Below are 16,802 nucleotides of genomic sequence, written 5' to 3'. Positions count from 1 at the left end.
ATAGTTGAATTTTCAGGTAAATAAGTAATTAGTTTCAATATTCTTCTAAGTTGTCATTTTCTACCAATATAAATCTTATACTGTGCTTAAAACTCTAGGAAACGGGACACCTAAATCAAAACTGACAATCTACATTTAGTTTGTAGTTTATTCAAGTTTGGTCTTTGAAGTAGATACCTTTTTCTCACAGCCGGGTAACTACCAGGCATTAGAACCATAGAGCAATATGATCAAAAGGCAGGGAAAAGAAAATAGATTCAACCTCATCCAAGGGGGGCAGAATCTATAATAAAGGAGAACATTAATGATCATTTCAGCAAATAAAACAACCATATGCAATTTTTACTTAGTATCAGAAAAAGAATTTGAGAGCGATACAAAACATTCCCTGAAGACAATGGCTCAACTGGTGTTCAAAAGAACAACAAGGGGCAGCTAGGGGGCACAGTGGATGAAGCACCAGCCCTGGATTCAGGAGGACCTGAGTTAAAATCCAGCCTCAGACACCTAACACTTACTAGCTGTCTGACCCTGGGAAAGTCACTTAAGCCCCACTGCCCCACAAAAAAAAAAAAATGCTGGCACCCAGGAAAAACAGAAAAGCATATTAGATTCCACCCAAATAATCTGATAACAAAGATGCCAAAGAACTTCTGAAGATTTTAAGAAAGACAACTAACAAACAGAAAGATGTTTTAACAGGTGTATAAGGAAAGATTTTTTTATAAAAAACTTCAATTTGGAAAAGGAAAAGACTGAAAAAGAATATGACTGAAGGTCACAAAATCACAAATGAAAGTGTTGGTAAAAATGGGCTTGTTTATGAAATCTTGGAATATTAAAACAAAAAGATGCCCTCAGAAACATTTCACATCTGGCCTCACTCACAAGCAGATGAAAACTCTCTCTGCCTCAGTTTCCCATAAAATGGGGGTAATAACAGTACCTATCATTAGAGTTGTTATGAGGATCAAATGAGACAATATGTGCAAAGTATTTTTGCAAACCTTAAAGTGCTACATAAATGTTAGCTTTTTTTTTTTAAATGGCAAGCATAGGACAAATAAAAAGTTCTAACTCACAAAGCAGACTACAAACTTATGAAACTTTACCTGACTTGAAAATATGGACTATTTAAAAAGGTTTAGATAAATATTCAAAGATAATTCACCAATAAAGACAACAAAGCCAGTGGAAATCTAGAAGATCCTAAAAGAGTTGATATCAGTCAGAGAATTTGACTATGTCATACTACATTATTTCCTGTGGCATCTGCAAAGAAAGAATGTTAGCCTGGTTGGAGCAGGGACCTCAAACCCTTAATTAAAATCAGTCTCATTCGTGGACTAGTTGCTAGTGATTTCTTTGTCCCTTTACCCTGCAATAAAAACAATCCAAGAGTTTTCTATAAATAATTATCTAAAAAACTTGTAAGAATAATTTCATCTCTGATGTTGGTAGATATATTAATAACTAAGGAAAATTTTATCATGGCAAAACGTGAGTGATAAAATCTTTAGTTAAAAATGCTGGTCCAAGTAAAACATGTTCAAGGAGATTAACTGTATGAATTGGTATCATAATTATGAAGGAAATTAAAGCAAAGACTACGAAAGTGATGGGGGAAAGGAAGGAATCAGCTTACCTGTCTCAATAACCTATAATTTAAAAGGAAAAACAGCTGTGAATGTGTATGAATATGTGTATATACATATACGCATGTGTATATATAGACACATATATACATACACACACACACGTCACTGTGAGAAGTCCTGGCAATTTTTTTTTTAAAGACCAATTCAAATCATTTTCTCAAGTTAACATAGCTAATAAACACTTACAGTTGTTCTGCATGCTGAAATGAAGAAAACAAAGAAATAACAAGTTAAGATATCCTTTGGTAATGAAATCCCTATTCTATTCTTAAAAAGATTTAAATGAGATGACTGCTAATCAAACCAACCAAAAACTTCTTAGGTGTTATAAGTATGCACTAATTTCTTTTTTTAAAAATGATAACCAAAACAGATTTTTTTCATAATTTAGAAATATTTGAACAACTGATATACCACAATGTAAAAATGTTCATTGCTTTTTGTAATAAATGAAAATCATTATGCCATTCAAAACCAATAGTATTTTCCAGTTTTTAAGTACAGGGACCTGTGCCAAACAATTAAAAGATTTCATACTGGTGTTTCCACTTATTCCCAGGCATTATAGCAGTGTAGAGTGAGCAGAACAGGATATTAGAGAGGAATGAAAAGTCAATCCTAGAATTTTTGAAAAGAGAGACCAATAACTCAGCAATTGATATGGGTTAAATTTACTATGGGATACAAGACTTGAAGATTAGGACACAAAAAGAAAAGAATATTTGGTCCTTCATACATCACGATCCCAGGATGAAATGTGTTTTCTTATCATGGTAAGAGCTCACACTGAGCTATCCATACTACCATCTGATTACCCTTGAATCCCTTCAATCCATTTCGAATTGGCTAAGAAGGACTAGGGCAATGGCCTATATTTGTGGAAGAGGATTTTATTTTGCTTCCTAAAGAAAACTGGTCCTAAATGAGAGTGAAAGGAAGCCACACAGTATAATTAGTACTATGTCCTAACCAGTAAAATGACTCAACAGCAACAGGATGTCTCTTAATAAAATTTAAAAAAAATATTTTTTTTTCATTCCAGATTATATCCTCATCTTATAAAATTCCCATTTGTTTCCTACTATGCCAGGAAAGAAGACTATTACATTTTAGGAAGATTTTCAATGTGGGTTATGACACAAAAGGCTTGTGGTTGACCAAAGGTTAATGGACAAGAACATCCCATTTTTGTGACATTCCTTTTACTTGGGATTTGACTCTACTTAGAATTCCTTCAGCAGGGATCACAAAATTAGAAATTTAGAGTTGGAGTGCACCTCAGAAGTCACCTAGATCGATCTTCTTTTACAGATGAGAAAACACTGAGGTGCAAGGCCAGTGAGTGACTAATCCAAGTTCACATAGGCAGTGTCTCTAAAGAAGGATTTGAATCGACCAACAAACATTTATTAAGGATCTACTCTGTGCCAGACACTAGGAGATACCAAGATTAAAATGAAACAGTCCCTTACTGAAAGATGTTTATAGTCTATTGGAAGTAAGAAAACATGACTCATGACTGGCACAGAATAGATGCTTTAAAAGTTCATGTTGATCAGTGTATATGTATGCATGCAAACTATATACAAGGGATACCAGGTAATGAGAGGCTCAAGGTAGATCAGGAAAGGGTTGATGTAGGTGGCACCAGAGCTGTCTTCAACACAAGCTGGGATTTCTAAGAGTAGAAGGTGAAGAGAACATATTCCGGACATGGGAGAAAGTCGGGGCTAGGTGGAGAGATAGGCAATGGAATGTCACGTATGAGCAACAATAAGAAAGCCAGTGTGGCTGGGCCATATGTAAGCAAAATGAGAGGTAATAAGGTTTGAAAGGAAAGTTGGAGCTAGGTGGTAAGGGGCTTCTAATGCCAATGTATTTGACTCTAGATGTAATAAGGAGCCATAGGAATTTACAGAATAGGGGGACTAACATGATCAGATCAGCATGTGAGGAAAATACTTTGGTAGCTATATGGAAGGGGAGAGGTTTTACAATTAGGAGGCAACAACAAGATTTGATCATTAAATAGAACATAGTTTGAGTAGCTGAGAACATCACCCTAGTGGGAGACTTGGGTAATCAGAGGAACAGCAGAACAAGTATCTATTAAGCCCCTATCATGTGCCAGGCACTGTGTGCTAGGTGCTCATCAGATATTGTCTCATCTTATCATCACAACAGCTCTGGGAGGTTGGTGCTATTATGATCCTCATTTTAGAGGTGAGGAAACTGAAGCACAGAGGTTAAGTGATGTGCCCAGGGTCACACAGGTACAAAGTATCTGAGGCCAAATTTGACCTCAGGTCTTCCTGAGGCTCACTGAATCACTTCTAGCTGTTTCTACTATGGATAGAAACACGGAAATCAGAAGTCAGTTAGGGTTGTCATCACAGTGTTGGGGTTGAGGCACAGCACGTTCAGCTATGGCTGATCAGTCCAAACAATGAGTGTGGAAAGTTCACAGGTTGGGCACAAAAAGTCTGTCTGAATATTTGGGATGGAGATATCTCTAGATGTGCCTATCTCCCATTTTCCTTGTGCTACTGAGCCAGAGCACCTTCTTTGATGTGGACTTGCCATGTTGTGCAGTCCTGTGCCACTGTCTCCCATGTCTCAAAACTGATACTAAAGTTTTTCAGAGAGACCTTGAGTGTTGTTGGTTTTTTTGGGGGTGAAGCAATTGGGGTTAAGTGACTTGCCCAGGGTCACACAGCTAGTAAGTGTCAAGTGTCTGAGGCCGGATTTGAACTCAGGTCCTCCTGAATCCAGGGCCAGTGCTCTATCCACTGCACCACCTAGCTGCCCCGAGAGTGTTCTTGTACTATTTCTTCTGACTTCTGTCTAAGGACTGGATTAGGAGAGGGAAAGATACCGAGTTGTGCTGGATTTGTTGAAATTCCTACAGGATGTCCACTTTGAAATGTAGGACTGTAGCTGAGAGTGATTAGAGATGATTATCAAGAACCAGAGATGATCATTAAAAACATGGAAGCTGATGAGGTCGCTAAAGGAGAGATTTCAAAGAGATGAACGAGCACCAAGGACAGAGGCTTAAGTGTACACCCACAATTAGGAGGCATGTTAAGGATGCTGATCCAGCAAGAGTCTGATTAGTTAAGAGAGGTAGGAGAACTGAAAGAGAGCAGTACCATAAAAACCTAGACAAGAGAAATGCTAAGGAGAGGTCAAAAAGGATAACAAGAGACCATTAGCTTGGGCAATTATAGATCATTTTGGAATCACTCAACTTTAGTCTGGCAAAGCCAAATAGAAAATGGTTGGAGACTGAGAAAAAAAGGAAATTAAAGCACCAACTCAAAGAGTTTTTTTCTAGGAGCTTTGCTGCAAGAGGGAAGGAAAATATGACAATAGTTTAAGAGAATGACAGGGTCTAATAACGGTCGTGTGTTTTGTTGTTATGTTCTAAGGATGTGGGAGACCTGGGAGTATTCATAGACAGCAAGGAAACAGACAGGGACAAACTAATATTTTTTTTTTTTTAAAGTGAGGCAATTAGGGTTAAGTGACTTGCCCAGGGTCACATAGCTCGTAAGCGTTAAGTGTCTGAGGACAGATTTGAACTCAAGTACTCCTGACTTCAGGGCTGGTGCTCTATCCAGCCACCTAGCTGCCCCCAAACTAATAATTTTTAAAAGGGAATGAATGATTAAGGGGACAACCTTCTGAGGAACACAAGAGGAGATGAGAGAGAGCAAAGAGTTGGTATGGGTGACTCAATGGACCACATTTCATCCGAGACTAGAGTAAATGAGAAAAAAATGGGCATTAATGATGTTAGGAGGTTGTGAGAAAGAGATTCTCAACTGTAAGCATTGGGAGAGAGGGAGGGTAGGGAAAACTTGAGAGAAGGGAGGTTTTGGAATAGCTGCTATCAAAAGTGTGAAACATTCAATTAAAGAGAAGTAAAATGAGGGCCCAGTTGAGATTAGCTCACAATTTTGTACTAGACCAGTGATCATGATTGAGTGACTTCTTTTAGCTACATTCAGTGCCTGATGAATAGGAGCAAAGGTGGGAGTAATCCAGGACTGACATAAGGGAAGGCATGAATAGTGCTAAGATAAGGGAACAAAGAATTTGGTCATAGAAGATCAAACAGATTTAAGTACTGGTTAAGTACAAGGCTGAGAATGGGAATGGAGGAAAAGTCAGGGGTCATGCCCTAGGAAAGTACAGGATAGGATCAAGGCAAAGAAAGACATGGAATAACAGGTAGTTATGAATGGATAAAGACATTTTAGAGTTTTGGGATGACTGAGAGCAAGAGTGTGATCATCTCTGTGTGTGGCTGAGGTGGAATGGTAGATAGAGTTGAGTTTGAGGTCCTAGGAGGTTAGAATGTTTGAAAGAATATCAACATGTATTGTAAAAGTCCTGTGGTATAAGAGCAGTAATTTGGGATTGAAAGAAAGTCTGAGTCAGGTATGGAATTCCATGAGAAAGAAGAGAGTTATGACCTGTGGTTACATAACTGCCAGTGGGATCCAGATTGGGCAACATGGTTAGATGGAGTGGACTTCAAAGGAAAAGAAGGTGCTGAGTGAAAATGGAAGAGGGAGAATGTGAAAAGGGGAGCAAGGAGCACTCTGACTGTCCCTGCTGGACCCATGTATCGTAGGGTCTGAGAGAAGACGAAAATGGCTCTGGAAAAAAAGGGTGGATCCTTTGCCTCTAGAGCCAGTGCTTTCCCAATGCACCCTCAGGCTTCTTGGCTTCAAAGAAACTTTCTCTCTCCCCTAAATCCTCTCCCCAAAACACAGCAGCAGTCTGCTCTTTGGAAGAAATCCATTGTTAAAGGCTCATGAGCCATGAATACAATGTTAGGACAATTAACTTTGCTTATCCAGGTTAAGGTTATTATCTATAAACCCAAATAAGCATGAATCATCAAAACTACCTGGTTGTCATTAAAAAACAGAAAATCTGACAGATAATCCAAAACTGACACTTTAAATAACTACTCTCTTTCCTTGACTTTCCTTTCATTAGCCACATCCAACAAGTAGTAAATTAGTTAAATTTGAGCTTCAAGGCATTTTATTTCCCATTTTTACTGTAAGGCAAAGGTGATAATGATCAGTCAAGTTTACTAAGCAAAGCACTATGAACAAAACTGATCCCTGATCATTTATTTTCAATTCAATTATACAATCCAACAATCACCAAGTCATGCTTATGATGAGCCTACTGCCTAGTCCAGGCACATCCTTTATAACATTTCCTGGATGGCATCATTAGTACACTATCATTATGATACATTATATCAAACCCTATAAAATCATGAAACCCAGATAATCACCTCTTTATACATTCTGTGGAACTGTTTTCCCCATATCTTTTTGCCTAATGTCATGTTTTCAGATCATCAATTAACGACATTGGGCAGTAGAGTACTATGTGTACAAGCAAAAACGTATGCCAAGTGAGTAGAAAATTGTGTTTGTTTCCTTGAGAGAGGGCAGGAATGCTAAAAATTTTAGTTAAGTTTATATTAGTTTTCAAGGCTATTACTTACATCAATCTCTCCATCATCTATTTCTCCATCATCTTCCTCTTTTTTTTTCTCCTTAACAGATTCCAGTTGCTCTTTTTCCTCCCCATTTTTACCACTGGGTTTTTCTTCTTCCTCTGGAGTACCTTCTCCTTTTTCGTCCTCATCTTCTCCACCAGCCTTCTCAGCCTCATCCTCTTGAGCAGTAGTAGTTGGTTCCTCAGGAACCTCCTCATCATAATCTAATTCATGCTCATCCAGTTCTCTAGTGACTGAAGAGGCTTCATCTCTAAGATCATTTGTCCTGTCTTCTTCTTCCTCCTCCTCCTCATCTTCCTCTTCCTCCTCCTGACAGGGCGAGTTCTTAAGATCTCTGCTCTGCTCATTATTATCAGAGTCCTGAGATTTGGTTTCACTCAATCGGTCCTCCTCATCTGAATGATTTTCCTCTTCACCCTGACTCAATGCCCTTGCTGCATCTTCTTCCTCTTCTTCCAAATCAGTACCCCTGCCACCCTCTCCATCCAAGTCCTGATCAGACCCACTCTCTTTCAGAATGTCATCGTCTGAGAGCTCCTGCTGCTCTTCCTCTGGAGATCCAGGATCTCGATCAGGGCTCTCACACACATCCATCAGTATCCTCTGGTCTACAAAAGAAAGAGAAACATATACATTTACCAAATCCAACACAAACTGGGAAATAAATCTAATTCCCTAGCTCTTCTGGCTTGAAGGGGAAAAAAGGGGTGTACGTGTCTCTCCAGCTGGCTTTAATCCTGAACAGACATTCTCTACAATTTAGATTCTTATTCTCCAGACTATGAATGCTATGCGCCCATGGGACCATATATTTAGAGCTGAAAGGGACCTCAGAACCCCCTCATTTTAAAGATAAGTGGACTGAGCTCAGCCCAGAAGTTAAATGACTTGCCCAGGGTTCCATTGATAGTATGTGGAAGAGCTAGGATTTGAATCCAACTCCTTTGGCACTAAATCTAGAACTATTATTACTGTAACATTCCAAGAGAAAACAGGCAATTAACTTCTTTAAAATCACACAGATCCAATTAGGAATTGTAAATTAAAGTGATATTTATAAACCACTTAAGAGATTTTTAGCAATGACAATTCAAGTGAAATATGCCAAACGGGTAACATCCTCCATATCCCACACCATGCTACTATCTTCCTGAACTCTACTTTCCCCTAAATACAAATGCAATTTAAGGCAATATCTCAATGTTATAATTTTGACACAGAATGCCCCCCTCCCCAATTCTAGCAGTTAATGGGGGAAAAAAGTCAACAAGATCTTTTGCTGCAGGAGATAACAATACGATTTTATGTGACATATTGCTTTTGAAATTAAAGGTGGCCCCCATATGGTAACCACTAATACTATTCATGGCACCAGATTGTAAGCCATAAACCTACCTTTTGCTTTAGAGTTAACCTTAGGGGCCTAAAGCAGAATAATTGCAGACAGTTCTTTAGCAACTCTCAGCATGCATTTCAAAGAGTGTCCACGTTGGTGCCTGTCATTTTTCATGTACAGGTACTGTGTTAACATCAACCCAGATCAGAATACCTATTAAAAATAAGTTAGGATAATAGATGGTGGGCACTAGTGGTCCATTTTATGACCTATCTGTATCAATTTACACTCCAAAAGTAGAAGTGCACTTGTCATGCAAAAGATGCCCACAGAAACTAAGATTTAGAATGCTTTGAACTGAAGAATTACTAGCCTGGCCTCTAAGGCTAGTAAAGGGAGAGCGTAATCCACTATAGTATTTAAGGCCATTTTGAACTGTCAGGTAATTTAGTGGACATTGTCACATCTACAATGAAGGACTCCTTCCTTCCCACCAAAATTGTGATTCATGACTCATGACTTTGATATAAGCTGCCAACGGGTATATTCACCTGTAGAGAAGAACTTCTGGTAGAAAATTCTCCATATTACGAGAGCTGTGCTTACATGATGTTGACAGTCTCATTCTGCTCTATTTCAGAAGATATTCAAGTCTATTTTTACTACTCCAGATTTAATTATAAAGTGCACACATGCTGGTATCCCACTCAGATGCTTTAGGAGGGTACTTTGTTCTTCCTTCTCCTGTTTTTAAATGCAGGGCAAGATGGCTGACATTTACTAATTTCATTCTGCATGTTGGTGGCAGAAAAAACACTGAGCAGTTTTCATGCAGTCCTCTGAAATCTACAGGGATGTACACACTGGCTACATTCACAGCATCACAGGATTTAGAGCTGAAAGAGACTTTAGAGATTATCTAGTCCAAACCCCTCAAATGACAGATGAAGACCAAGAGGTCAGAGATGGAAAATGGCTTGCCCCAAAGTCACACGGTATATTCAGAAGATAGGGTATTTCTCAATTCCACCCCCTCCCCACACACCGTCCCCCAATTAAGTAGTCACATTTGAACCCAGGTCTTTTTTACTTTAAATTCAACATGTATTTCAATACAACACAATGCAGCTAACCTCATCCCCTGGTAGACTGCTATCTCAGTCCCTGAACAGCACTGCCTTAATACTCATTTCAGGCTATGCCCTCCATAGCACACCACCTCCTTCTAACAGCCTGCCACAATCTCAATAATGAAACTGGATAGTTAATATCACAAACACACCATTATCTTAGTGATCTAGGGCAAAAAATGTACACTGAATTAAAGCCTATCAATCATCCAGTGCTTATTGGTTTGGGCTGAAAGTTTTGGGGGCTCACTCTTTTCAAAAGAATAGAGAGTCAAAGAATAAAGAGTCAAAGCTCAGAAGCTCATTTCTCCAAAGAGCTAAAGTCACAACACTGACAACAATTTATTGCTTTAACAAATGGAAAAAATTCTCATTAAAGGACATTTCATGACAATTTACTTTAAGATAGGTTTGTTTAGAACCTGGATTTTCATCCTTGTAGCAAATTCGGTGATGTAAGTTCCCTCATCAATAAAGTTAGGCAACTCTCTAACTTAAGGGTCTTAGATAGTTGCTTGGCGGCAATGAGGTTAATGGTCACACAGTTAGTATGTGTCAGAAACAGTACTTGAACCCGAGTCTTCCTGATTTCAAGGTCAGCCCTCTATCCCCTGACTTGTTTACAGAAAGTGGCCGGCCGGCTGGGCCAGCCAGCCAGGCCAGCCAGCCAGCCAGAATGAAAGGAAGACAACGAAGAGAAAGTTAAGAGCAACAGACATGTATAAGCCATTAACAGAAAATATGGGGCGTTTGTTTTCTCACCTAACTAACATCGCTAAAAAGCAGACAGACATTTGAGACTGACCCACATCTCATTCTACAAACTGTTCAACACTATCATAGAAAGGGAAACTCATCCTTGAATGGGAAAGGGAAGGTAAGAAAACTGAAGATCTTTTCTTTTTACAAAGCAATCCTGTTTGAATTTCATGTTTCATGCTGCTCTAAGCAAGTGAATAAAGATGGAGGAAAAAAACTGACCCTCTGCGCCAGAGAGAACAAGAATTCTGGTCCTTCTGCAGACAGTTCTCACTTCCTCTCCTTGAATCAAGTGGAATAGGGATGGACATCAATTAACTATTGAAGGTCTATTTCTAGACCTTCACACATATAGATAATTCATTATAAAGCTTACTAATCTGGTTTAAATTTAATTAGGTAAAGAACCAACTGCATTTTACATTCAGGTAAAATTGAACTTAAGACCTTAAATGAGAAAATGTAGAAACATATATCTTTCTGACTTTGAATTAGTCTTAACCAATCCTAGAAATGGGCTTGTAAGTAAACAGAAGAAAGTTCATTATAGGTAGTTCCCAATTTACAAACACTAGACTTTGAATAACCTTTACAAATAAGAACAGTTATTGCCATCAAAGCCCTACTTGCCTTCTGGATGAAGTTTTCACTTTTGCCACCGGGAGCACTCTCATTTTCATGGATTTCACCCTTCACCCAACCTTCTCCACTATTCTGTAAGTATCAGCAAAAGCTCCAAGCTAGAATGTTCCACACCTCCTTGCTGCTATATCCCATTCCCTATTACTTGCACAAGTTTTAGAGAGACTCAAAAGGTTCAGGGAATCTTACATATTATATAGTTTATTTACGTTATATATTAAAGAGACTTCTGGAGCTACCCTGGAAACCTAAGTACCATTATAAAAACTGTTTCTATGGAAAATGCTGTATTTCAAGTTCCAAATAACCAGCCAAAAGTGATATTGTGGAACACAACCCATTCCTAAGTTTGGGACCACCTACACTAACAGTAGTGGGACGTTTCCCCTGAGTTGTGTTCTTCCAATAGTGGTTGATTCATCAAGAAGCATTTAAGTGCCTACTATATGCCAGGGTCTGTGTTAAACACTGGGGATACCAAGAAAATATAAAACATCTCTTGTCCTCAAAGAGTTTTCATATGATGCCAGAAGAGACATGTATACAATCAAATGTCCATTTATGTCTTACTGCAGGTCCCTTTATGCAACAGCTTATTTTTCCAAAATAAATACAAGGGTTTACTTTAAGCCCAAGGAATAATGATGGCCAAAAGAAGGATCAAACATGGGACCTTAGCCTTAGATTATGTAATGGGAGACCTGTCTATGATTGAACCTGGGATTACAAATAGCGCAAGACAAAAGTATAGTCTAAATAATGAAAACATGATATGATAATGATATGACCAACTAAAATCAACCTCTGAATTCCATAGGATCCACTGCCTCAATTTTTATTCTTGTGAAATTGTCTTGTATCATGAAACTTCAGGGTGATCTACTTCAATCTACACTTGGACATGAATTCCCTTTACAACATCCTCAACAATCACCCAGTCTTTTTTTTGGATCCTGATTCCTGTTCCACATATAAATTATTCCTTCCAGCTTTGTGCTATTTTCAAATTTAATAAGCACTCTATACCTTCAAAATTATTAAAATGCTGAAAATCATAGCGCTAAGATCAGTAGTAAACACTGACACAAAGACATTGTTAAAGATATCTTTAAAATTATAAAAAATTAAGCACTTGCTACACTTGTGTCCCCTTCTAAATTTGATTTTTTTTTTTTAAGTTCTACTTTAGCATGTTGGAAGAGAAGTTACTTAAAAGAACTCAATTTCCATTTCCTATATTCTTCAAGACTGCAGACAGGCTTTCATGTGTTCCTAAGAATGTGCCAGAGCAATAAAAGCACCAAGCATACCTACTACTCTCAGGAAGAAGCCTTCACTTTCCAGGCAGCCGGGTTTGCTTTCCCTTGTAAGACTAGCAAAATTTAAGTCTGTGGTGTTATATACTAGTTAAGTGTCACTTATAAGGATAAATGGTTACACTCTCTGAAGCCTTTCTTTTCAACACAACAATGAGAAATTGGAAAGTCATTATAACATAAAAGAAAAACAACACTTAGTATAATGGAAAGAGCACTGGGTTCTGGAATCAGAGAACCTAGATTCCTAACTCATTATCGCTGCTTACTACCTTTGTAAATCTTGGGCAAGTTACTTAACTTTCCTAGATCAAGCTTCATCTGTAAAATGAAGGAGGTTCCTTCTAGCTCTAGTTCTAGAAGTCTAGGAATCCATAGGCATCAACCAGAGAAGCATCGGCCACACCAATGTGGTTTAGTTAGAAAGAGTTCTGGATTATCTGTCACTAACTACCTGTATGACTTTAAGTTGCAAAAAAGAATACTGACAATAACATCACCTTATAGCTACATAGAACTTTACCATTTTCATGATGTTTTTACATACGTTTTCTCATTATACCTCTGAGTCTGTTTCCTCATCTGTACTACAAAAGGTCCAAAACAGGTTTAACACTTGGTTTACTTTAGTTTAACAAACGAGACATTTTCTGAAAAAAAGTCTTAGCCGACTTGTAACAATTTTTCTCAACTTTGTCTTCTTAGATGATCTAATACTGTCTTATGATCATGAATTCATGTCAAGGTTTGGAGCCTAATCTTCAGAACCCTGTTCAAACATGTAAGAAATTGCCTATGGGGGGCATCGAGGTGGCGCAGTGGGTAGAGCACCGGCCCTGGAGTCAGGAGTACCTGAGTTCAAATCCGGCCTCAGACACTTTACTAGCTGTGTGACCCTGGGCAAGTCACTTAACCCCAATTGCCTCACTAAAAACAAAACAAAACAAAAAACAAGAAATTGCCTATGATGTGAAATATGAAGTGATGAGACTGATTTTTAAGCAAAATTTGGATATTCATAATTTCAACAATGTGAATAATCCCTCCACATAAAGTCTATAACAACTGCATACCTAAACAGACTATTTTAATGAATTATTGGGGCCAAATAAATTAATCTTTAGGGTTCTGGTAATGACGAGACCTCACTGAGCTAGGCTGGTCTTCAAACAAGTCAACTGCCAGACCCCTACTCAAAATTTTGTTAGGAACTGCTGGCACAATCTTCAAGAATGCAATATCACCTCCACACTATTATAAAGCCACTAGAGAAATAATTTAGTTTAGTATTTATATCTAAATTATGTAAATATAACTATGTAGTCAGCCGCAAGGCCACATGTTTATTCCAACAAATATAGCTCATTCATAAGCCAAAAGAAAATTTTAGTCAGAGTTTTAATCAAATCTAGTTGAAAAACTTCTCTTTCAGAGTTTATGACAGTATTTTCAAATATATTCAATAGTGGCAGGTCTTTATCCTTTGGGGAACAATCAGAATTCAGAAAGAGTAAAAAGCAATCTCAAGTCAAGTCTAATGAGTCAAAAAGCAAGTGCTACTGTAAATAATCACCCTGGTATTCTTCTCTACCTTGAAGGCAAAGAGGACTTCTTAAAATGTTTTCCCCAATAACAGCATGATTGGAATAAGTATATAGCTTCCCAAGATGACTTGTTTGAAGGTCAACATGCAATTCGCTGTATGAGTTCTTATATGCTTATTTTTTATTTTATTTTGGGGGAGCATTCTTACTTTACAGCCATAACTCCTGGACCACCAAGGAGAGATACCCAAAACGTGAACACTCCCAGAAGGAAACTAGTATGGCTGGTGACAGCATTTTTATTAATTTCTCCCAAATTTAACTATAAGACTCATTGACCCGGCCCCTAATAAATCCTTGGGAAATCACTCATGCTTTAACAATCAAGAATTGTTGAGACGTGGTAAAGTTAAAAACTACTTTGATCACAGGCAAGGCTTTACTGCACTGTTTCTGAAGTGGCAATACTGTTTCTTTAAGGTTACAGATTACCATGTAAAGGCTTGAGACATATCACCATCTCAGGAAACTGGCTATCAGTAATTTAAAGAAAAAAGGTTTCCTGGACTTGGTGAATGGCAAATGGTTCATGACTTAGTCAATGGTCAAGGTTTATACTCTGATGAGAAGTCCCCAATCTGCCAAAGAGGTGGGGGTGGGGTGACCCCAATTCCCTTGTCACAAAAAGAACTAAATCACTGAAAAGAACTACTAAGAAGGGTAGGTAGGTCGGAAAGAAAACCAATGATATGTCACAAAATGACATGCACTCACAAACACACACACACACACACACACACACAAAATGAGACTCCTTTCTTTTATAAAAAGCATGTAAAATTCTCCTAAATTAGTACCGTTCCTGACACATAGTAAGCACTTAATAAATGCACGATTAGATGTGACAATGGGTTTGGATCAGTAGTCTGACCTTTCAGAAGCCTCCGTTTTCTCATTTGTAAAAATGGAAATAACACTTTGCACTAAGACGTCCAGTTCTCTGTAAACCTTAAACTGCTATAGGAATATTTGTAAAGGTTTCTGTAATACACTTCACTCTCCACAATAAAGCACAGTCGACAAATGCATGTAGCAAAGCCTAGGTTTTATGGTTCTTGCTACTAAGAGAAAATATGCACAAGAGCTGAAATCTTCATGCTTTCCCTGCCACTGCTACAGTTACCTTCAGCCAATCAATAGCCCTCACAGTTTGTTGCCATCTTCCTAATCAAACAGACATGGAATTTACGTAGTTTTTTTCCTTCTCAAAGGTGCAAATAGGGCCTTAAGGTCAGCCAACAGGCACACTCGGGAAAGCAAAGACAGCAAATCCTGGGCGCTCCCCATCCAAAACTTTCTCACGCCACAACTTTCCGCGCAAGGAACCCCTCGTAGAGCGGGGCCGCTGGCCTTTGTGGTCGGTCAGCACGGGCCACGTAAATCTCGGGCCCGCCATCCGTGACAGCTCCGGAAAGGCCAGGCGGGCGCAGGGAGCGACCCCCACGGGCAGCCCGCCCCCGCCGGCCCCTGGCGCAGGCACGGTCTCGTGGGGCCGGCCGGCAGCTGCCCTCCCTCCAGGGGCAGGAAAGGAGCCGGATCGCGCGTGCTTCGGGGCCGCAGCCCCCCGCACGCGCCGCTCCCCCACGGAGCCGGGCGCCGAACCTGGCCCCTCCCCCCCCCACGCCCCACGCGCGCACGCGCACACACTCTCGCGCGCGCCGGGGGAGCCACGAGCCCTGAAGTGCTCGAGCCCCTCCCCCCTCCCCGCCTCCGAGGCTCCGGCGCGCGGCCCGGCCTCTCCTCCAGGGCCGCTGACCCCCGGCCGGTCCCCGTCGCGGCCTCCAACCCAGGCTGGGCCTGCGCCGCCGCCGCCGCCGCCGCCCAGCCCCCGGCGCCCGCTCCTCACCTCACCACAGCGCGAGGGCGGCCGCGGAGGAGAGGAGGGGGACGGGGCGGGGGAGGGGGGGCGGCGGCGCGGAGAGGCGTCTTCCCGGTCCTTCCGCTCCTCACAGACCTTGGCTGCTTCGGCTCCGGCTCCGGCTCCGGCTCCGGCTTCGGCTTCGGCTTCGGGGCGACGCGGGCGGAACAAACGGGCTCCACTACCCGCGGGGGCCGGCCATTGTGCGACGTCATCAGGCCGCGACCGCCTCTCTCCAGAGAGCGGGCTTCCCTCCTCCCTCCTTCTCTCCCTGGCCGGGTCCGGGCCGCTCCGCCCACTCCTCTCTCCACGCCGCGCCCTGCCGTGCGTGCTCTGCGCGCTGTGCGTACTGTGCGTGCAGTGCTTAAAGAGACAGGAGCTGCCTCCTGCGTGAGACCTTGCAGAGAAGGCAGGCGGGAGGCATGGGGGGAGGGGAAAGATGGGGGAAGACAAACGGAGGCACGTCGGTCAATCAGTTCGTAGGACCAATAAGAAATTATTACGTCCCTACTGGGTTGTAGCCATTGTGCTGCACGCTGGAAAGACAAAGACAAAAACGAAGCAGCTCCTGCCCTCAAAGAGCTTAATGTTCTATCGTCTGCACGCCTGTAGACAGACATTTGAAGAAGATACAATGTAGCTTTGGGGAATAGGGGGCGGGGGAGGGGCAGGTCCTAAGCTGCAGAAGAACTAGAAGAGCCCAAGTCTGATGGAAAGCAGCATCTGAGCTGAATCCAGAAACAGGCGTCCTAGAGGAGGAGGAGGAGGAGGAGGCGATGCCTGTGCAGACTTGGACATGGAAGATGGAGTGCCAAACATGTCTGTGGTCGGGGGCGGGGCAGGGGACACCCTAAGTCATCGCAAAGGCCTATGGGTGGAGGGAAGGAGGGGAAAGAATGTGTCAGAAGACTGGAGAGAGATGATGGGACCAGACTATGACTATGA

At 40.9% G+C, this 16,802-nt stretch overlaps 1 protein-coding gene across 9 annotated transcripts in view; it reads right to left on the bottom strand.

The window, feature by feature from the left end:
- ZC3H18 (zinc finger CCCH-type containing 18) overlaps positions 1–16,117 on the bottom strand; it is a 97,578-nt gene extending 81,461 nt beyond the window's left edge. For 2 of the 9 annotated variants that reach the window (XR_006354743.1, XM_043982551.1), the window contains exons 1-2: positions 9,100–15,430; positions 7,198–7,820 (exon numbers count right to left, since the gene is read on the bottom strand). Coding sequence is in view for 8 of the 9 variants with exons in the window: in XM_043982551.1 (XP_043838486.1) it covers positions 7,198–7,806 (609 nt within the window). In the remaining variant the exon portion in view is untranslated. Of the gene's footprint in view, positions 1–7,197; positions 7,821–9,099; positions 15,431–15,845 lie in introns of those variants that run through there. The other 7 variants (XM_043982547.1, XM_043982548.1, XM_043982546.1 and 4 more) reach the window with 7 other exon arrangements.
- Between the last annotated feature and the right edge of the window lie 685 nt (positions 16,118–16,802).

Source organism: Dromiciops gliroides, chromosome 2 (assembly GCF_019393635.1).
Source record: "Dromiciops gliroides isolate mDroGli1 chromosome 2, mDroGli1.pri, whole genome shotgun sequence".
In the NCBI taxonomy this organism is placed as follows: domain Eukaryota; kingdom Metazoa; phylum Chordata; class Mammalia; order Microbiotheria; family Microbiotheriidae; genus Dromiciops; species Dromiciops gliroides.
The sequence above is the reverse complement of the archived record's forward strand: the minus strand, read 5'-3'. Positions and strand labels throughout refer to the sequence as shown.